The following is a 22,293-nucleotide window of genomic DNA, read 5'->3' as shown; positions in this document are numbered from 1 at the left end:
AAATGTTAACAAAATCCTTTGATAATTTCCTGCAACTCAGCTCAAAAATGACGTGTTTCATGACAAATTTCTAGCAGTCCTCGTAAACAAACTGAAATAATTCACATCAAAAGTGCTTCGAGTGTATTAACTCTAAACTTATTCCTAACTTATTAAACATGTTTAAAATTTATGTTTTAATCATAGTGGGAAGAAGCCCAAGACTAATTTTTCACTGATGAGCAGAAAACTCTGATTATTCTCATTACACGGAAAAATGTTAACTCCTGATGGTAATAATGCACTTCATTTCGTTTATGTGTGATAAGTGGTAGCCTGATGATAGATTGCTGCTGGTTCACGCTAAAAGTGGTTTAATCGGTTTTACAGAAAGAAAGGCCAAAAAAATCCAGAAGGAATGGCAATGGTCTGACAGAACTGAAAAGGCTTACAAGTGCTTTTTTCGTTAAAAATGTACTCATGGGTGCCCCAAAAACTGCTCTGCAAAGAACTGTTTCTCTGGAAATTTACCGATGCACTAGTAATGGAGTAAAAGTATTCATTTCTACCCACCTCTTCTGAGCTCTTCCTGAAAAATGGAGTAATTAAGAGACTGCAAAAAAAAGTGCTACTCTCACAGTGGACTGAGCTTTGTTCTGATACCTTTCACGGTTCCTCGTAAATATTCATGAATTTTTGTGAGCACGGCGGAGGCATTTTGGCCCTGTGGTCATCCAGGTATGAACACAAGGGGGTATGAAGCAAACAGATAGATCCCTTTCTGCAATATTCTCTCCCTCCTTTAAAAGTGAGGTGGTATTGGCTCTACTGCACATTGCACCCCAACAAGCAGCACAGTGAGTAGTCGTGCTGTTGCTCAGCGCCTGGGTGGTGTGAGAGGACATGGGTTCGATCCCCTTTCAGTCTGTGTGGAGTTTGCTTGTTCTCCCCGTGTCTGTGTGGGTTTTCTGTGGGTGCTCTGGTTTCCTCCCACAGTCTAAAGACATGCTGTTCAGGCTCCCCATAGTGCGTGAGTGACAGAGAGAGTGTGTTCCACTAATGTATGGATGAGTGGCCCAGTGTAAGTAGTGTATCTAGCAGGGTAAGTTACCCTGGTGAATAAGGTGTGTGGGCTGATAACACTACATAGAGTTCATTGGAAGTTGCTTTGGAGAAAAGCAACTGCTAAATAAATAAATGTAAAATGTTTCAGATTGGGGGGGTGCAGTGGCGCAGTGGTGCAGTGGGTTGGACCACAGTCCTGCTGTCCGGTGGGTCTGGGGTTCGAGTCCTGCTTGGGGTGTCTTGTGATGGACTGGCATCCTGTCCTGGGTGTGTCCCCTCCCCCTCTGGCCTTATGCCCTGTGTTACCGGGTAGGCTCCAGTTCTCTGTGACCCCATATGGGACAAGCGGTTCTGAAAATGTGTGTGTGTGTGTGTGTTTCAGATTGATACGCCCTGTGTTGCCGGGTGGGCTCCGGTTCCTCACGGCCCCGTATGGGACAAGCGGTTCAGAAAATGTGTGTGTGTGTTTCAGATTGAATGTTTAATTTCAAAGGTTATAATTTGCCCTCCGTTCCTAATGGCTTTCTCTTGCTTTGTAGGTAGGCCTGTCATGATTGTGGTGGAATACATGGAAAATGGATCACTGGACTCTTTCCTGAGGGTGAGAACATGTGACTACACAGAAATAAAATCATGAAAATAAAAAGAAAACTTCTTTAAAAAAAAAAAAAAAAAAACATACAGAAAGAGACAAAAATCCAGCAAAAGCGTGCGTATTACTTTTATAGAAGCCCTTTTCTTTCATGGTCCGTTTTTGCAAGCAGCCGCCCGCGAGTCCGCCAATGAATGAGGAGTCAGAAAATCCCATTAACTCGCGGCTTTTGTGAATCATATTGTTTGAGCTTTCCCACGCGCGCGTCGCATTTTCTTTGGCCTCTCCCTTAATTAGGTACGCCTCATTAAAAATAGTGCATTGTTACCCTTCTGCTGGAGGAGTCTGTAAACTTCTCCAGCCTTAATAATGATTCTATCATATGCAGAGAGATGGTGTGTGACGCAAAATGTTTGTTCCGGAGCACCTCTTCTGAGTGCTTTCAGGGGAAGTGATGGGATTCTTAGAGAAAGGCAGAATGCATGATGTTTTTTTGTTTTCTTTTCTTGTTGAAATGATCCTTTTTCGCAGAAGACACGAGGACGGGCTTCCCCCAAGCAGCAGAGTTACGACGTCTCTCTGTACCAGTGCACTCTAATATGGCGAGAAGCTTATTCATGTTTTAATGTTTTTCATTAAATGGGATGCTTTTTGATGTCATGCAAAGCAGCTTCCCTTCTCTGTTTACCTTGCCAGTACATCATGTACGACTTAAAAACTGAACTTCAGCTTGAAGCAGGGCTCAGGGAGAGAACGCTCCTGGAAAAGGACTGCATTGTCCCAAAGGGGACTGGCTGTTTCCAAATGCTCTCTCATGACATCAGCATGTCCAGATGGCCCATGTTCCTGACTGTCATTTCCACCCGTCCAGAAGCACGACGGGCACTTCACGGTGATCCAGCTGGTGGGCATGCTGCGTGGCATCGCCTCGGGCATGAAGTACCTGTCAGACATGGGCTACGTGCATCGAGACCTGGCCGCCCGCAACATCCTGGTCAACAGCAACCTGGTGTGCAAGGTGTCCGACTTCGGGCTGTCGAGGGTCCTGGAGGACGACCCCGAGGCTGCCTACACCACCACTGTAAGTGTGTAACCCTCATCGCGTGGGGATGTGGACCTCCGCTTGGAAAGGGAGTGTTACGTATCCACACACGTGCGACTTTGTTTTCAACTCATTGAAAGGTGTCAGGTCTTAAGTCACTTCTGTTTTCGATTGCATCATAATTGTATCACTTAACACTTTATTTTGTCCAAAGCAGCTTTTTAAAAACATTTATTTAAGAAGCAGGACATTTTACATGTACATTTATTTAGGAGATGCTTTTCTCCAAAGCGACTTCCAATGAACTCTATGCAGTGTCATCAGCCCAAACACCTTATTCACCAGGGTAACTTACACTGCTAGATACACTACTTACAATGGGTCACTCATCCATACATCAGTGGAACACACACACTCTGTCACTCACACACTATTCTAATAGATCGCCAGTTAAAAACTTTGTTTCGAAGCACTCTGCAAATCTCCTCCTGGGACTTGCACCTTCAACATCCAGGTTATGACCACTCTTGTGTCTGCTGCTAAATTCAGTACTAAACCTGCAGCTGATTTAAACTGCACTCTTGCTGTAGCATCTTATGCTGAAGATCGTACAACTCTGCTCTGAATTATTTATACAGTTTTATGTCACTTTTTGGTAGGTCATATTTTGGTTTTGTGTAGAGACGAGCCGTTTTTTTAAAAGCAAGGTACGGCTCTCACCTCTGCAACCTCTGCTGTGTGGCCCACTGTCGTGGGATATATATTCTGAAACTATTTCCTACATGGCAGAAATAAAAGCACACAGGTAGGAGCAGTGCGTTTTGAACGCAGCACGGAGGCTCTAGAAGGATCACTGTGGAATTGGACTGGCTTTGCAACGAATGGTATGAGACACCGTGGTGCAGCCCCAGGGTGGTGCTTTGCACTTGTAAACAAGATGTGGCTTTTGGCTGTGAAGTTCAGAAGCAAAGACAAAAGCTGTAATATATTGTTAGTGTGATACTTCACTGCATAATGAGTGATCTGCTTCTGTGATATTGTGGGCTGAAATAGCTTGTAGCATGTGGTATAACGATTTTGATGTCTATCATTTTTTAAGCAGTTAGAGGTCTTGGTTGCTGTGATTTTTTTTTTTTTCTTCGCTGAACAGAACATATGTCTTATATCTATATAACATACACAGACATATTATGGTGTCTGGATACTACCTTGTGAAATCAGACCTGTGGTCTAAATCTCGTTCAGGCTACAATAGCAGCTGCATTCTCAAAAAAAAAAAAAAAAAAAAAAAAAAAAATGTATGCATGCATTTATGACAATTTTTAAGCATTTTTTTTATTCAAAACTTTAATATGTGCACTCCTAAAAATTGATAGATAGTGTCACTGTTAATTCTTTAATTTTAATAACAAATAGCTCCTAGTTTGCTGTGCAGCTGCAGGTTGGAAACTCCTTGTTCCCTGTGCCTACAGCTTTGACACTGGTTCCAGATTCAGGAGCCACAGCGCCCTCTGCAGTCCAGAGATGTAGACAGCAGTTTCTTTCAAATGCCTTTGCCTTTTACTCTCATTTTTGTCACTTTTTTATCAGCTAAATACATGTTATAACTGGGAAAATGTTTTCATTTCTGCGCCTTTAATAACCTTTGCATTTGAAAAATGAAATTAATGCATGCCTCCTGCTGTACTCAGATTTTTTTTTTTTTTTTAAATCAAAATATATGCTTTAATTTATCTGAAAACAAAAAAACGGAGCAAAAGTATGAAGGAAAAATCTCCAGTGACACTCAATGGATGTGTTTTACCCTGTTATTGTGCCGCTCAGACATCTTGTTGACATATATATTACATTTATTGTTGTACAAGCCTGGTTTTGACAAAGCATTACTGAAACATGCAGCGGTTAGGAGAAAAAAAGCAGGAATTGTCTCCAGGCTATTAAGCACACTGTGGTTGTTTGCAGGGTGGAAAAATCCCCATCCGATGGACGTCCCCTGAGGCCATTGCCTACAGGAAGTTCTCGTCAGCCAGCGATGCATGGAGCTACGGCATAGTCATGTGGGAAGTGATGTCCTACGGGGAGCGGCCGTACTGGGAGATGTCCAATCAGGATGTGAGCTTTATTCTTTTATTTCTTTGCTTTTTTTTTCTTTTCTTTTGAAAAATCTGCTCTTTTTCTCTGCCCGTTTGCTTGTGTGTTTATTGCTTTCGATAAGCTCTGTCTTTCCTCTGGTTTCTGTCATGGAGGCAGCATAACTTCATTTCTTTGTAAATGCTCTTTGGTTTATGTTTGCTTGCTTTGCCATTTTCCTTTCAACCACAGCAGAATGAAAATCACTTCAAAACATAAATCTCAAGCTCTGCAGTACCTAAGATCAGTTACATTGTGGCCTCTGCCATCTTATCCATAATTCAGTGTTTTTTTTTTTCTTTTTTTAATTCCTCCAGTGTTTCGCATTAAGAGCATTTGTCATGGGATAAGGCCACAGTCCTTGAGTGATAGCAGTATAAACAGGATAAGATGGAAGAAATTATACTGAATCCCCTGTGTTCCTGCTTCCAGTTGTTTCCCAGTCTGTGCCTCAGGTGCACCAGATTCTCTTGGAGCACATGCACTTTTCCGAAGGACCAGCACCTTTACGCTCTCTTTGATTTGCTGTCATGGTTTCAAAGCCGAAAGAGTTACAGCCAGGAAGATTTAAAGGGTGTGGAGCAGAGCTGGGCGACGTGGGGGTCCATGCTGTCCTCAGCAGGACTTTGAGCATTTTGTATGCCCCTCTGTAAATCCTGAGAATCCCCACTTAATCTCCCACACACACTGTGAGGGCTGCGTTCTCAGAGATGATCTGGACCTTAGAGAGAATTTCTTGGAGGTGCTTTTGCGGATGAAGGTGGTTCTGCCCAGATACTTCCCAGCCACTGTTCCACCAAGTAAGCTGGACCAGATCGTGGACTGAGCAACTCGGATGCTCCGCTTCCAGCTGTCCGAGTGAATGTCCAGCATTCCGCGGACATAGGCAGGCACATTCTAATAATCACAAGCATAGCAAGGTGACCTGAAGCATCTGAAACGGAGGTCTAACAATAATTTCAGAAAGACATTGAATAAACAGATTAATCAATGTGTGTAATACATCTTCTGTGTTTATGTAAGAGTGTATGTTTGTATATTATTGCCCTGCGATGGACTAGCATCTCATTCACGGTGTACCCTGGTTCATAGCCTCTGCTGTCAGGGTAGCTTCTGAACCACCACAACCCTGCATTGAACAAGCAATGATGGATGGATGGATGAATGGATGGATGGATGGATAGATGCATGGATGGATTGCACAACGTAACAAGAGTTTTCAAAGTTCTTAGCTATTTCAATTTTTGCATTGATTATGATTAAAGTTTACTGACTACAAAAATACCACTAGGTCTTCTGGAATGTCAGCTTTAGCCACAGAATCTTGCTTTCTCTATTTCTGTGAAATTTTTCAGGAATTTCTGAGAATTTTTTTCTCGTACATATAAGGAACGCTATACTGAGAGATTTTAAATGCCATTTATCAACAAAAAAATTACATAGATATTCTGCACTGGAACATTCTAGAAAAGCACTAAAACAAAGCATCAATTCAACAATTCTACAAGGTACCAGAGCATTCTAGAAAGTACCAAAATATTGTGGAAAGTGTTAGTTCCTAAAAGGTACTGGAATATTTGATGCTTGGAACTTCATGTCAGAATTTGCCAAAATTTGCCAAAATTTGCTAATTTCAAGAATGTGGAGTATTTTAAGGGGGTGCGGTGGTGCGGTGGTGCAGTGGGTTGGACCACAGTCTTGCTGTCCAGTGGGTCTGGGGTTCGAGTCCCGTTTGGGGTGCCTTGTGACAGACTGGTGTCCTGTCCTGGGTGTGTCCCCTCCCCCTCTGGCCTTACGCCCTGTGTTACCGGGTAGGCTCCGTGTGTGTGTGTGTGTGTGTGTGTGTGTGTGTGTGTGTGTGTGTGTGTGTGTGTGTGTGTGTGTGTGTGTGTGTGTGTGTGTGTGTGTGTGTGTGTGTGTGTGTGTGTGTGTGTGTGTGTGTGGAGTATTTTTCTAAAAACGGACACATAGTAGAAACTAACACCAAAAGCTTAATCTAGCAAAATGAATGGAAAACTGAAAATAAAAAGACATAATAAAATGTTTGTTACATTTTGCCGATATGCAGTATGTCTGAGTTTCCAGTTCACTCTTGGATTATGCTGTTCGCTGCTGACCCAGTGCACTTTTAGGACATCACATACACAGGATGCTATTGAACGTGAGGGAAGCACAACGGACTGGCAATGAGACTTCGGACGAGACAGGACAGTCGGCAACTCAAGGACCCCCCATGATTCAGCCCCGCACCCAGATGCCGCGACAGATTGATGTGTGATCTCACTGTGACCCTTCCGACAAGGACCCTCCAGATTAACAGTGCGGAGGTGTGCGGATGCAATCATTTCTCGCTGCAATGCGGTGCGTGTGTAAGGAGGCTCTCCAAAGTGCTTCTCTGCAAGAGCACTCCAAGGCCAGATCCTCATGAGACATGGTGGCCCACGCTGTACGCTGTCTGACTGTGACTGACTGGGTCGTATCAGGTCAGGGCTGAGCGCAGATCATCAGGGTCCACTCTACCTATCCGCAAAGGGGCCTGTCGTCTCTCTCGGCCTGAGCTTGAAACTGGAATTGACCGTCTTTCAGAGCCACAGGCAACGCAACAACCCGAAGAAGACGGACATTTATCTAAACAACTAGTGAAAACCACTGATTACTGTTGTTTGCAGTGTCAGTAGATGTTCCTTTCTTTGGCTGTAATGAGCGAAAAATAAACCAGCAAATGCATTTTTCAAAAAGAAAGTTAATTTTTACCAGCATTTCTCTTCACTCCTTCAAAAAACAGGTGCTGCAGCAAAGGAAGAACAGTCGACGCCGTAGAAAGTGTGTTGAACCGCAGTTAATTGCGTAATTATGGCATCTCCCGGAGCAGCGCTGTTAAGACAATGTCACACAGTCCATCGGCAGCATACAAGGATGCTTCCTCACGCTTACCGGTGGACCGAGAGGGCGAGGCGGAAAAGGGGAAGGCGACAGGAGCCTTCCCATCAGTGCACGGCCTTTGTGTTGCTTCGATCCTCTCCTGCAGTGGAAGCGTGACGCCTTGATGGGCCCTAGCCCTCGCCACTCGTGTAGAAGAGCTAATAAAGACGTACTTTCAGACAGCCGTGCTCAGAGATATTCTCTCTAAATGGATGGGATGGATGGAAGTAAATTGCAGCCTGACGCCCGATTGCCGTCCCACCCTGGGGGGGGGGGCATCTTTTGTGTCTGTGGTGGTTTATCAAACTTGTCACTCCTGCATTTTGATAGTAAGAGCTCTAAGCACTAGAATATTGTGTTTGCTTCCTTCAGAGTACATTCAGCTCTCATATAGAAGTGTCCCATAGAACAAAAAATTTAATCTGGAACAATGGCAGTCGTGCCCAGTATGTGTCTATCGTGCTTCCACGCATGTCCTGTATGCAGTTCTAATTTAGACACAAAAGACAGCACAGCCGAGTGTGGTGGCACAGTGCGTAGCAATGGTGCCTCACAGTCCTGGACCGGGAATTTCAAAGTAGGATTGAATCCCATTCGGTCTGTGTGGAGTTCTTCCCGGGTTTGTATGGGTTTTCTCCAACGAAAGGTGTGCGTTTCAGGTGAACTGATGACTCTCCTTTGTCCATAATGTGTATGTGGAGTAGTCCACTATACTAGTTTATTGATGAGTGAGTGAATCGCTGTGGTTAGTTAAATGTAGTATGTCATACACTTACTGTACATTGCTTTGGAAAAAAGTGTCTGCTAAGTGAATAAATCTTAGTGTACGCAGTCAACCCCACAAAGGTGATTCCTGGTCTGTTCAGGGCAGTCATATAACACAGAAAAGTAAACATGGAATAAAGGCTCATGGGGATACTTAAGAACATTAGAGAACACAAGACCATTGAACTATGTACAGAAACTTAATAATCCAAAACATAAGGCAACATGGAAAAATTACTTTGTACTTTCACACTTATAAGCACAACCAATTGTAGCCATGAACAGAAATCTACTCTCATAAATAGTAGCAGTTCACCCAGTAGTGTAGTGGGTAAGGCTCTTGCCTTTGGATCCTGAGGTTACAGGTTCAATCTCTGACTATAATAGCCTTGAGCCATGTACTTACCCTAATTTTTTTTGCTAGAACTACCCTCCTGTCTAAATTGGTAAATAATTCTAACCTTGACATTGTATCCTCCTTTGCAGAAGAGTGCCATGTAAATAAAAGAGTAGCTTCAGTTCTGTTATTATTAATTTTTTCAGCCAATCCTTTTCTCTAAAGCAACTTACAGTGCAAAGCTGCTTACAATCACTTATCCATCCTACCCAATATTTACCCAGCAGAGTATTTTTTACTGGAGCAATTCAGTACCTTGGAAAAGGGTGCTACAGCAGTAATGAGATTTGAACCTAAGCTACATTTTGCAGTTTATTCTATTGGCTTTTCTCAAAAGTGACATAAAACTTGAAGGTTCTGTGAGCCATTATAGAATACAGTTACTCAAGTCGTGTAAACAGCTTTAATAACTCAATATCCTTACACTAGCGTAAATAAAGCCTTAATGTTATGATCAAAAGAAAATCATCTTCCCTCATGCTTATCTTAATAATTTTACATGCCACAGTGTTCACATTCTTTGCAGAGGGAAAGACATGGGCAGTGAGTATTGTGTTGTCTGGGTAGGCCAGGTGAACGCACACTTTAGAGTAGTACTGCGCAACAAATGTATAATCGAGGAAAAGTGATGATGAATGTATTGCCCAGAGCGCAGGGCAGCCCTTTAACCCAGATGTTCTCTTATAAGGTGATCCTGTCCATCGAGGAGGGCTACCGCCTGCCGGCACCCATGGGCTGTCCTGTGGCGCTGCATCAACTCATGCTGCACTGCTGGCAGAAGGAGCGCAACAATCGACCCAAGTTTGCTGACATCGTGAGCTTCCTGGACAAGCTGATCCGCAACCCAAGCAGCCTGCTGACGCTGGTCGAGGACATCCAGGGGTGAGGCTCGACAAACAGATAGTTCTTTGCCGTAAAACCACGAGATGCCCTTCATGTGAAAGGGGGATGCAGGAAAGTGATTCAAATCAATAGAAAAGTGTGTAGCAGCTCTTGTCATCTGGGTCTTGAATACCATGATGGAATATTCGATTTCAAAGATGGCAATGCTTTGTTTCAAAAGGCCTTCATTTGACAAACACTAAATACATCTTTTGAAAAAAATGGAAGGGTACATAGAATACGCAGTACGTTGTCAAGGTTTATTCAAAATTTAGTACTACATTTTTATTATTTAGTAAAACATTCCCTAAGTGCTTGAGGCACGGACGGTATGTGAAGCCCCAACAGGTGTATGTTTAATGTGTTGAACTTTTTTTTAACTGTTATTACCATTCACATAGTTTCCCAGAATCCCCCGGTGATGTCTCAGACTACCCCATGTTTATCTCTGTGGGTGACTGGCTGGACTCCATCAAAATGAGCCAATACAAGAACAACTTCTTGGCTGCAGGCTTCACCACGTTGGACTCTATCTCAAGAATGACTATTGAGTGAGTTTAAGGTTACATTAGTATAATCCTGGCATTTACTTGTTGTAAAGCATTTAAGTAGTCTGTTGTATGTCCCCATGTTTGTGTTCGCTCACTCCAGAAGCTCCAGTTTCCTCCCACGGTCCAAAGACTTGTGTTTCAGGTGAATTAGTGACTGTGAGCTGTGTGTGAGTGTGTGAGTGTGTGTGATTTGCCTGCAATGGACTGGGGTGCCATCTAAGGTGTGCCCTGCCTTGGACCCTTTGTTTCCTGGATAGGCTTCGAACCGCTGCGACCCTACATTGGACAAGCTGTTACTGGTAATGGACAGATAGATGGAAGGTGTCTGTAAATGTCTGTTAATCTTTTTGTCCTTTCATCTACAGTTTGTGTTCTGTCTCTTTCCAGAGATGTCAGGCAAGTTGGCGTGACACTAATCGGTCACCAGAGGCGAATAGTGAGCAGTATACAAACTCTTCGACTGCAGCTGCTCCAAGTCCACGAGGAAGGATTCCATGTATGAGGCTTTTCTTCAGCCAGACCAAGACTGTGTCTCAGCCACATCCCCGCAAGCAAGATTCCTCTCTGTCTCCTTCACTCTACAAACTGGCATCCTTTGACTCCCAGTAACTGAACTTGACAGTCCAGATTGTGTTCAAACTCAATTGCTTCAGCCAGACAAGGGACAGTGAACTTCTCGATTATTTGCTGCTTGAAAGGAGATCGTAGGCCTTGCTGCACCAACGGTGTCGATATATAGAATCCTATGGTAGATTTGGGGATCTGATCTACAGTTTTCTTTTCTGTTTTGTGATCATGTAGCTGCTACGACACATGGAAATTAAGGACTGTCCTTGAAATATTCCTTTTTTTTTAAATTTATCCAGCAAAGATCACAAAATATTGCTAATTTGTTAAACCTCCTCCCAAGATATCTGACATTCTTATACTTGAAAATGGTGGAGAGGTCAACAGCTGAATGTTCTCAACCTTTAATTAACACACTCCATCTAGCAGTTATTATCTTAAACTGGTATTAATGTACGTGAAGTCCTGTATGTGAAAACCCCTAATAAGTTAGAATTTTAGTTTCCTTACGTTTTTAATTGCAGCTTTATTTAATTCAGCAATACATGCAGTTGTTTAAAAAAGAGACTTGGAGAAGGAGTCCTCTTTCGTACCTAACTGCAGGATTTAAATGTACAACAATTTTCACCTCAGGCACTTCTGGAAAGAGAATGTTAATGGTGTGAAAAGGTAAATGTTAAGAGTAAAAGAACCCCGGTGACATTAGGATGACTGAATGTTATGATGTAGCCCTTTCGGGAGCAATCAGTGCTTTGACGAGTCCGACTGTTTCTCTGTATGACTCAGAAAGCCGTCCGGGAGGAGCGGTGCCGCACGGAGGTGGGAAAGTCAGGGAAAGCGGTGGCAGTCGATGCCCACATGGCGAACATGAGCGTATCAGATGTGCCCATCATGTGCCACGGTTCCTCAAATGCACCCAGGTAAAGCGACGGGCTTCTGTGCACGGGACATAAAAGAGGAAGAAGGGCATCTGCGCCGACCTGGAGATGCTGCAAGCTGGAAGAATGTCTTCTGCCGAAAGCAACCGCGGTTGCTGCAGGCGAGCGGCAAAGGAGTACCCTCTTCCTAGGCTCCTCTTCGGAGGCTGCCGCATTTATCGGACAGCGAGGGCCGCCGCGAGGATGCTGCCGAGTCGGAGAGCGACGACACAGCGCCCTCGCCAGGACAACCGCTGACACGGGAAAGGAGAAACGCCGTTTAGCACACGTTACTGCTGAGTAGTGGGAGGCAATTTTTGTACAAAGTACAAGTACTTATAATTCTTGTATTTTATTTTTCTATAATTTCCAAGGAGCCATTTGTCAGGTTCTATAGACTATATATGCCTGTTTATGAGAATATTTATTTGCAAATAAAAGTTAGCAGTTCTGGTGGTTAATGTAACGTGTGCTCATTTCACTGCTTCCTCATTCATTATGTTCTTTTTTGAGTGATGATCTCTTTAAACACCTCTACGATGATCCACTGACATTTAATACACAATAAAAGTAGCTTATCTGTATCTAAAAAATTTAAACCTATAGATTTTAAGCTAATTTGCTTTTTTTTTTTGTGGGTGCTTTTTTTTCTCTGACGTGTACATCCCTTTGGAGAAAAGCATCTGCTAAACGAATAAATGTAAATGTAAATGTAATGTATTTTTTCATTGGGGTAATATTTTCCTTTTATCAATATTCAAATGCATGGGGAAAATAAATATTTATGATATTATTTTAAAATTGCTTTGATATTACATTTTAAACATAAATTCAGCACAATGTTTCACAACAGCAGAATATCAAAACTTCTCAACTTTGATGGAAGTCACATGAAGCATCATCCAATAATTAGTACTGTAGGGGCTGCAGATAGTAAATTATGATGTTGTCTTTGGAGCTGTCGCCTTGTTATAAAGGTTATTGATTGAAATTCATGCTACTGCCACAGCTCCCTTCATTAAGGTACTTACCCTAATTTACTTCACTTCACTTCACTTTACTTCAATAAAAATACCTTGCTGTGTGAAGTGGATAAATAAAAGTTGCTTATCCAAAATTGTAAGACACCTTGGGCAAAGGTCTAAGATGAATACAGATTACAGTAATGATAAATACTATAATAATAATAATAATAATTACTGCTCATTAACTGTGCTTTAGAGTCACGTGTCTGCATCAAAGTCTTTTTTTCTGTTGATGTAATGCACTCATTGTATTTTCCCTGAGACCTATGTTGCTTTGGGGAAAAGCATCTGTTAAATGCATAAATGTAAATTTAAATGTACGTAATTGTAGTTATACTAGGAAATGTGTTCCTGTCTCCAGATGATGGTGCTGTTAAGTAAGAGGTGGAAATTCAGCAATGTAGAGTGATGTACATCTTCAGAAAATAAGAATAAATCAGATGCATACACATCATAGGCGTAACAAGGAGCCCCCAATGTGCAAACAAACATGACGTGCCCCCACCCTAGCGTGTATAACTCCATCGACAAGTATTACTATTGTTCAGTCCTCCTGTTACACCAATCGTTACTTGTTACACCACCTTTTCCCAATGCTTAAAAACTCATGTGCATCATATACAAATAACCACTAATTCCTCAGCTCTTGTTTGGCCCTGAGATTTTCTCAACAGTCCATTTGTTGACTTCCGTACATTTTTCATATTATTTCAATACAGCTGACATTCTTTCGGAAGACAGATTTAAAGTGGAGGTAGTTGAGAAAGTCCGAATGTTGTTGTTGAGGGTCACCTTGCAGCCCGCTAAGCTTGATTAAAGCTGTTTTCTGGTATATTGGATGTGCGGACAGTTGACCACAGCGAACATCCTGCTGTGTCCCTTGTGATCCAATACAGACCATCTCATGGAACTGGAATTTATAACCTCAGTCACAATTACGTACACAATTACATTACATACTCATCAGTGACTCCAGATTTGCTGGATGTGCTATTTTGGGTTTTAGCAGATCTATTAATGGAAATTCCACGATAGATATGTTGGAAAAGACATATGCTTTTTTCTTCAGGTATTGTTACTGTTTTCAGTGAATGTTGTTTAGACAGATCATGTCGTTTCTCTGTTGAAGAACTTAGCTCTTCTCGGGAATGAGCTCATTTGCTTTAAATCCCGCTGAACCAGTACACCGTGGGTTTGCAGCTTATTGTAGATGTCACCTCATTCTCGATCAACACGTGTAAATCACCTTAATCAGATTAGAGAGGAGACAAACAGGCCGACAGATGGGCTCTTTCTCAGCTCCTAGTTTCCTAATGTAGATGAATTTCTTGTTGGGACTTACTGTTAAGCATTTTGAAATGGAGACTGAGCAAAGCGTCCTTTATACGTTCATGTGAGACTCGGGGGAAAAAAGCAATGGGACTTTTCGACAAGCTCTCATTATGGCTGGGATTAAAGAAGAAGGAGGTGAACGTGCTTTGTCTCGGGCTGGACAACAGCGGAAAGACTACTATCATCAATCAGCTCAAACCATCCGACGTAAGTCCTCTGGCGTCTCCACAATTAGGTCCGTTCTCATAACGCTACCATTATTCACACTTTGTGAAGGCTGAAAATTCTGGAAAAGCATAAATCCCATTTTACGCCTTTTCTGCACCTTCCCTCGATACATACTGTTAAATAATGTTCAGTAACACCGCTGTCAGCAGCACTGTTACTGTAATATTACTGCTGTGTTTTAGAAAATCTCCTTGCAGACTTTGTTCTGTATGAACCGTAGGGTTCTTTCCGTACATTATAGTCGAAATGCTGAATAAATTAGCAGCGTTACTTACTTGGGTTGGCTTGCTGCGCTTGAGTCGTAAGTAATATAATTTGTAAATACAGTTGAGAAGAACATAGAGGGTTGTTTTTGGTGTATGTTGCATTGCCAAAAGTGCGGTTGATCATTTGTGCAGGATTAATGGCATAGGACGCATCTGGGTGAGGCCTGATTCCCTTAGCAGGTTATTGATCCTAAGAACGTAAGTGTTGTGTAAGCGATCTGTGCGGACAGTTGATGTCAGACCGCAACACGGTAACATGCACACATCCCGGTGTTTTCTTTGACTGTCGAGAGTATAATTCAGTTTGCTTTTTCTTGTACTGCAGTCTCAGGCACAGGACGTCGTCCCAACCATTGGCTTCAGCATAGAGAAATTTAAGACTACAAGGTACTAAATAAATTTATTTTTCAAACAACTTTTTCAGATTTTCTTGTATACTGTTCACTCGTGTTTTTTGCTTTATGGTTTCATTTAACAGCCGATTACCAATTATTCACTAATTCCTCATGCAGTGGTGTCTTTTGTTCTTTTAGTCTATCCTTCACAGTCTTTGACATGTCTGGCCAAGGAAGATACAGGAATCTCTGGGAACATTACTATAAGTGAGTTTTATCAGAAAAAAAAAAAATTATGACAGTGTTTTTCATTTTTTATGTACCGGTAAAAAAAATAAATTCAAGCCTAATGCCAAAAAGGCAACATTTTTTGATAGCAGTTACCTTTGTGGAGATTGCATAGGCTGAGTGAGTGGTTTTTTTTTTAGGTAATAGATTTAATCATGTACATGTACAGTAATTGGCACACATTCAAGTACTGAGTAAGGTACACACACACACACACACATATATATTTATACTGTATTACTTGGAACAGTTACCGTTAGCACACATACAGTTGTGTCAAGGCTGAAATACTCTTGTTTTAACAGGGAAGGTCAAGCCATCATATTTGTCATTGACAGTGGAGACCAGCTAAGGATGGTTGTGGCCAAAGAAGAACTTGATACACTTCTGAATCATTCAGGTTAAAAATTCCCATTTTAACCTTTTATGTCATTATAAATATTGGTCTAATATCTGAGTACTGTGTCCGTTCTTTTCTCTTGATATTTTGGAATTATTTGACTTTTTTCGCGTTTTATGAGTCAGGCTCTAGTTGTAAGCAAGTGAGCTGTTTTTCGGCAGTAGCACGAACTGTTTTGGACACAAAGTTAAATATGACCGCTTTCAAAATAACATAAATGACACGGCATAAACACTGGCATCAGAAGAACATGTGGTGTGTGTTCTATAACACCATCAGTCTAACTGTCCTCATAACGCTGTCCATACAACACCACTCCCATTTAGAAAGTTCTATTTGTGCAATGATGGATTTTCATCATTTTTAATGAAATGAGCACTTTTCCAAAGGACTATCCACAACACACCATTTCACAAATGCAATGTCTTCTCCAAAGGAAGTGTTTGTGCTGAAGTGTTTGCCCTGGGTGCTTGCAGGTTAGGGTTATTGGGAAGTTGAATCACACGCCACCCTTGAAATAATGTCCGATTCTTCAAGCTTTTCCGTCTTAACATCAGAGCATCTCATGTAAACCTCTTACATTGTGTGCCCTAAACCAGAATTAAATGAATCCCAGATGAGAAATATCATGATGCCCATCTCATTTAATGTCTAACGCAGATATCATGCACAGACGAATCCCTATTCTGTTCTTTGCGAATAAGATGGACCTACGAGATGCTGTCTCCGCCGTTAAGGTCTCCCAGCTACTTTGTCTGGAAAGCATCAGAGACAAACCATGGCACATCTGGTCAGTATCCAACAGTCCATCTGCAAAACGATTTCACGAGTTTCGCTCTGCTGAATGACGTGCGCTTCGTACCTAGACCAAGAAGCCACTGAGTGTGTGTGTTTGCCTCCCTTCCAGTGCAAGCAATGCTGTGAAAGGGGAAGGCTTGCAAGAAGGAGTAGACTGGCTGCAAGGTACCATGGCTGGTTTGATTTTACTACATCAACTTCTCACACACAGGGATTCAGTAGCTGTAGTCATATCTTTCGCTTTACTATAGTTCAGCATTAAAAATATTGTAAATTTTCAAAGTCAACTGTATTCAAATGTATCAGGTGGCACAGCGGCACAGCGAGTAGCACTGCTGTCTCACAGCGCCTGGGTGGTATGAGAGAATGTGGGTTCGATCCCTGCTCAGTCTGTGTGGAGTTTGAATGTTCTCCTTGTGTTTGTGTGGGTTTCCTCTGGGTGCTCTGGTTTCCTCCCACAGTCTAAAGACATGCTGTTCAGATTTCCCCCATTGTGTGTGTGTGTGTGTGTGTGTGTGTGTGTGTGTGTGTGTGTGTGTGTGTGTGTGTGTGTGTGTGTTCCACTGATGTATATAGATGAGATAGATGAGTGACCCAGCATAGGGGGGTGTGGTGGTGCAGCAGGTTGGACCGGGTCCTGCTCTTCAGTGGGTCTGGGGTTCGAGTCCCACTTGGGGTGCCTTGTGATGGACTGACATCCTGTCCTGGGTGTGTCCCCTCCCCCTCTGGCCTTACACCCTGTGTTGCCGGGTAGGCTCCGGTTCCCTGTGACCCTGTATGGGACGAGTGGTTCCAAAAGTGTGTGTGTGTGTGTGTGTGTGTGAGTGAGACCCAGGGTAAGTAGTGTATCTAGCAGTGTAAGTCACCTTGGTGAATAAGGTGTGTGGGCTCATAACACTACATAGAGTTCATTGGAAGTTGCTTTGGAGAAAAGTGTCTGCTAAATTAATGTATTCCCTTTTATGAAAATTTTAATTTTCATGCTTCAGATGGCATATGCAGAATATTTCTTAAATTACAGTTTATTGTGGCAAAAAGCCAGGTAACATATATGCAATAATTGAATTCAATTTCCCTTTTGTTTATTCCACTGTTTTCATAGAACAAATTGCACAGTAAGTATTTTTCTGTTTAGTGGTGTTGGTGTTGTGAAATTTGTAATAGAAAATGTGCAATAGGATTGTAATAGGATTTTTGATAATGTTTACCATTTATCATATAAGCCTCTTCAGCCTCATACAGAGATCAAAAGTTTTTCAATTAAAAAACATCACCTTGTACAAATGTCATGTGTACAGCCTACAACTGTTTCTGTTATTTTTCCTTACAGATCAGATCAGAGCAACAAAAACGTGACTAGTTAGCGAAACGAGAGCTGCGATGAGAGCCGCTGTCTCAACAGTGAGAAGCTAGTCGGAGCATGGAGAGCAAGTTCATCTGATGATCAGCCAAGAAAGGTGAATCCAGGAAGGTTCATCAAACTGCCTGGTCAAAAAGTGGGAGTTACTGAGCTGTTTGCATCTGTTCGACTGTATATATGAGTCGTCGTCTTATTTTTCTTTCTTTTTTTTTTGGTTTTTGTGAAAGTGTTGTGCCCCCGCTTCCACAGAGAGAAATTCCCCTTCCACCCCATCTCATGCAGTAAAACTTACCGTATCTGTTATCCCTTCAGGAACTGTTATGACCTTGGCTATTTATTTCTGTCTCCATGTACTATTGTGAATATGTCATGCTCTTATTTATTCTTTACTTATTGAAATAATTATGTCAAAGTACATTTTTTTTGTTATGTATTTCAAGTTCAAAACATGATGCAACCAAAATATCACCCTTCTACCCCTGTGACTACACTAATACTCGTTTTTTCACTGTACGCTCATTTTACAGTTATGCACTTATTTTACTGAGTGTTATATTTGGATAACATGTTGCTCTAAACTTGTAAACAAACTGTTAACATTTAAAAAGAAGTCCTGTATATTGTTTCACCCCAAATTTAAACCAAGTGTGACAACAGGTGGTTTCACTGGATTGTAGTGGAGACCCGAAAGGTCAGCTGCGCTGCTGCTAATTCACTATGTACCGATAACTTCAGACCTTATGTTCCATGTTGCCATGTTTGAATAAGATGAACTGAGATTTTTTTTTTCCTTTATGTGAACCTGTGGGACCAAACAGCCATCTGGCTTTCACACTAATTGGTATGAAAAGCCTGTTGATGGGTTCATCGGGGAGGGGTGATGTGGCTTTTCTCCACTAGAGCACTTCTGCGGCTCCGTAATAAACCTCAACGTTCGTAACCGCTTTCTCCTGCCATGCAGCTGATTACATCCGTACAGATGACTGCAGATGATCTCCATTTTTATCCTGACCTGCTGTTCTGAGAGCAAACATCCAGTTCCAGCTTATAGCTACACCCACATTTTATTTCTGTTTTTTTTTGGTGCTGTTGCAAAAACATTTCCCCATTACCCTCCTTTGTCAAAGTGAACACTGTAGTTTTGGCCTACAAGGCAGTCAAAGGTCTCCAAGACCTAATCACTCCCTTTACCCCAACAAAAGAGCAGCGCCTCTCTACCCCTTCTTGCTTGGTGTTTCCACTTCCAAGGAGTCCAAAATTGTAAGTCCGTGGGTTCTTAGTTTTAGCCCCAAAGTGGTAGAATGAGCTCTCTTTCCCTCAGAACTGCTGAATCCCTTCCAGCTTTCAAGAGGCTTTTCAGGGACGAGTTTTCTCTTAATCTCCTGACAGCTCCATAGGTTTGCCTTGCACCTTTGTCGATCCTTGCGTTACCGTTAAAATAAGTGGGAAACAGACAGAGACACAGATGGCATATGATGCAAGGAAGAGTGCACCTGTGGTTCATGACATGTAGTTCATGACACAGCCATATAAGTTAGTATCCCAGTACATACTAGAACCTCTAGTATGCAGCACACATGCAAAATACATGCCTTATACTTTAAACGGAAAGAAAATATAATTGAAATCCAAGTCGAAAGTATCAGAACTGTTCCGGACACCTTTAAAACCAAATATGAAAATATACTTAGCTGTTGACGTTATCCTAATAAGTGCATTGTGACAATCACGGGCCAGGGCCTGCGGTGGATTCGAGCACAGAGTTTATTTACAGGAGGACCACACCAAGGGAAAGGACTACGCAGAACCAAGGAGACACAAGGCAACCCAAACTCTGCAGTGATGTCAGCAAGACTCAGTGGTGATCTCAACGTCCATTCGGAGAAACGTGCTTGGAAAATTAATAAGAGGGACAACGGATAGTGCGGTGGTTAGAGCTGCTCCCTTGGATCCGAATCCCACCTCCAGCTGCAGTGCTCTTGAGCGAGGTACTTACCCCCAGTTGCTCCAGTAAAAAGACCCAACTGTAAAAACTGGTAAATAATTCTCGGTAGCTTAATATTGTAAGTTGCTTTGGAGAAAAGCGTCGGCTAAAAGAATAAATGTAAATGTAAAAATGTGAAATAAATAATCCCTAGATGGCCATGCGCGGGAGAAGGGATTTTACATGAGCGATTTGTTCAGATCTCCCTGCTGCTTTTCCATCCTGCCCGAGCGTGTATGTGTCTTCAGAGCAACATAAAGCACACAGCCATTAAAAGGACAATCAGAGCCGCAGATAAACGGCACAACTCAATGGCACTGCTGTCCGTTTCAGCGCCTGGTCCCTTGTGACAGCAACGCATACAACTGCAACTGCCCCTTTAACTTACTCTTCTGACAGAGTAAAGCCGGTTCCGTTTGCTCATGGCGACATGTTGTTAACACCTTCAGAGCATCTAGGACTGTATGGAACCTCCTCAAACTAGCTTAAAAACCATAGGTCTAAATAAAGTGTATTGTTTGATGCAAATCGTGAATTCCTTTTCCGGACAAGCACATATTTCCATTCTCCAGAGTTTGTAGTTCTGCGTGTAGGGAAAAGGAAAGACATTCACGGGACCTTCTGAGATCTTCTGAATGTGATCTCATGAAATCCCTGCAGTGACCACCCGGAAAGACCCGAAGGACAGGTCCGGACACACACTCTACTGGTTGTCCTATCAGAGGCAGGAAACCGTCGCTATTCAAAGATATACGAATCGAGGACTGCGAAAAATTCAATGTATGATTTTAATTTTTTAAAGCGATAATTACGGTGGGTTAGACTGATGAATGCTGAGAGGATAGATATATGACAGGAGTGTTGAGAATATGGAATGTCCTGGAACAAGCTGGTCCAAAATACCAAATCATAGGGGAAACAAAGGGGAGAAAGTGCAAATTTCTACTTTTGGTATGTTTTTTTCTTCTACACTGTAAACTGACCGGTACGGGAGATCCAAGCACAGCAACTTCTGCATTTTCAGATAGTATACTTTCCTATTATGCAGTAAAACTGAACATTTCTTTCCTATGACTTTGTGGTTAATTATTGACTCTGTCATGTGAACTTTAACCCCAGAGAAATGAAGTCAATAAGGCAATAAAACCTAAATTATCCTTCACACAGAGACCTAGAGAAACAGGACTTTTTTCTTTTTTTTAATCAAAGATCATACTTGGTTCTCTCCCTCAGAAAAGCGATTATGTTTGACAGCCACCGGGCAGTTTTTTTTTACTTATTTAGATTTTTATTTCTTCCTTCAGCACTCTTGGGATACTAAAAGAGAATTTCCTGGGCTCAAAGGAGGAAATTAAAGAAGCAAAGCTCGGCGGCATTCGTATTTATCACGGAAGCAGTCAGCCGGTTCTAAGGAGAACGTCAGGGACCTCACAGCACAGTGACTCTACGCCCAGCGGACTTGACAGGACTGGTGAGAATCCCATTGAAGACGAAGGAAACAAGCAGACCCGCAACTAAAAAAGGCTTTTAATTTTTTTTTTTGTTGTTGTTGTTAAGACAAAAAACTGCTGTCTAAAAGTTCTGCAATTACATACCTCAAAGCCAAACATGGCCAAAATGGAAACACAGATGATAGGTTTCTTCCTGAGCCTTCTGGGCTTATTGGGAATGGTCATAGCCACTCTGATTCCTCACTGGCGTCGCCGGGCCTACGGGGGGTCCAACATCGTCACTGCCACGGGCTACATAAAGGGGCTGTGGATGGAATGTGTGTGGCACAGCACGGGAGTGTACCAATGCCAGTTCCACCGCTCACTCCTGGCGCTGCCCATGGATCTGCAGGCGGCACGTGCGCTCATGGTCATCTCCTGCGTCTTGTCCGTGATGGCTACCGGTGTCGCGACCGTGGGCATGGAGTGCACCCGAATCTGCGAGGGCTCCCGGAACAAGAGCACCCTGAGCGTAGCTGCCGGGGTGGCCTTCATCCTAGCCGGCCTCCTCTGCCTGCTGACAGTCGCCTGGACCACCGACAGCGTTGTCAGGGACTTCCGGAACCCCGTGCTGCCGAGCACCCTGAAGTACGAGATCGGCCCGGCTGTTTTCTTGGGCTTTGTCTCCTCCGTCCTCAGCATCATTGCTGGGGGTGTGTTCTGCCTCTTCTGCGAAGATTCACAGCTTCGCCGACCCTACACGACAAGGCGAGCCACCGCCGTGCGGCCAATGCCCCCACCGTACGAACTAAACGGTGCCTCTAACAGAAACTATGCCCCCTCCCACCTGTCAGCTTCCAGCAGCGGGTACAGAATTGGTGACTACGTGTGAAATGACACACACGGGTGCGCGTGCGCACACACACACACACACACACACACACACACACACACTGGCTGGAAGCTATTCCGGTGAAGGACATATTATAGGACTGAGACATTGTTTACAGTTTAACTCAGAAGTACTAAATTCTGGAA

General features: G+C 42.7%; 3 protein-coding genes across 4 annotated transcripts in view; all 3 read left to right on the top strand.

Moving 5' to 3' along the window:
- LOC108920484 (ephrin type-A receptor 6-like) overlaps positions 1–10,954 on the top strand; it is a 133,329-nt gene extending 122,375 nt beyond the window's left edge. Inside the window, exons 13-18 of the mRNA XM_018729244.2 lie at positions 1,584–1,645; positions 2,508–2,717; positions 4,641–4,790; positions 9,581–9,774; positions 10,176–10,325; positions 10,713–10,954. Of these exons, the coding sequence (XP_018584760.1) occupies positions 1,584–1,645; positions 2,508–2,717; positions 4,641–4,790; positions 9,581–9,774; positions 10,176–10,325; positions 10,713–10,827 (881 nt within the window). The 3' untranslated portion in view covers positions 10,828–10,954. The remainder of the gene's footprint in view (positions 1–1,583; positions 1,646–2,507; positions 2,718–4,640; positions 4,791–9,580; positions 9,775–10,175; positions 10,326–10,712) is intronic.
- A 3,296-nt stretch (positions 10,955–14,250) lies between these two features.
- On the top strand, positions 14,251–17,845 carry LOC108920527 (ADP-ribosylation factor-like protein 6). Of its 2 annotated transcripts, XM_018729307.1 has the most exons (8): positions 14,251–14,373; positions 14,986–15,047; positions 15,194–15,262; positions 15,589–15,683; positions 16,344–16,473; positions 16,591–16,646; positions 17,584–17,596; positions 17,812–17,845. In XM_018729307.1, the coding sequence occupies exons 1-8, from the start codon at positions 14,251–14,253 to the stop codon at positions 17,843–17,845; spliced, it is 582 nt and encodes a 193-aa protein (XP_018584823.1). The 2 variants fall into 2 exon arrangements, with proteins under 2 accessions (XP_018584823.1, XP_018584824.1); XM_018729308.1 differs by lacking the exon at positions 17,584–17,596 and having other exon boundaries at positions 17,812–17,837.
- A 3,168-nt stretch (positions 17,846–21,013) lies between these two features.
- Positions 21,014–22,192, top strand: LOC108920514 (claudin-14-like). Its single transcript, XM_018729296.2, has one exon. It carries the CDS (start codon positions 21,434–21,436, stop codon positions 22,145–22,147), a length of 714 nt encoding a protein of 237 aa, XP_018584812.1. The 5' UTR covers positions 21,014–21,433; the 3' UTR covers positions 22,148–22,192.
- Positions 22,193–22,293: the final 101 nt, after the last annotated feature.

Source organism: Scleropages formosus, chromosome 14, assembly GCF_900964775.1.
Source record: "Scleropages formosus chromosome 14, fSclFor1.1, whole genome shotgun sequence".
Lineage (NCBI taxonomy): Eukaryota > Metazoa > Chordata > Actinopteri > Osteoglossiformes > Osteoglossidae > Scleropages > Scleropages formosus.
The sequence above is the reverse complement of the archived record's forward strand: the minus strand, read 5'-3'. Positions and strand labels throughout refer to the sequence as shown.

Bases quoted from the DNA above. Each gene is read 5' to 3' on its own strand.
- LOC108920527 (XM_018729307.1), top strand. From the start codon at position 14,251: ATGGGACTTTTCGACAAGCTCTCATTATGGCTGGGATTAAAGAAGAAG. The intron at 15,048-15,193 runs GTACTAAATAAA...TTGTTCTTTTAG, and splicing joins GAGAAATTTAAGACTACAAG to TCTATCCTTCACAGTCTTTG. The intron at 15,684-16,343 runs GTTAAAAATTCC...TGTCTAACGCAG, and splicing joins TACACTTCTGAATCATTCAG to ATATCATGCACAGACGAATC.
- LOC108920514 (XM_018729296.2), top strand. From the start codon at position 21,434: ATGGCCAAAATGGAAACACAGATGATAGGTTTCTTCCTGAGCCTTCTG.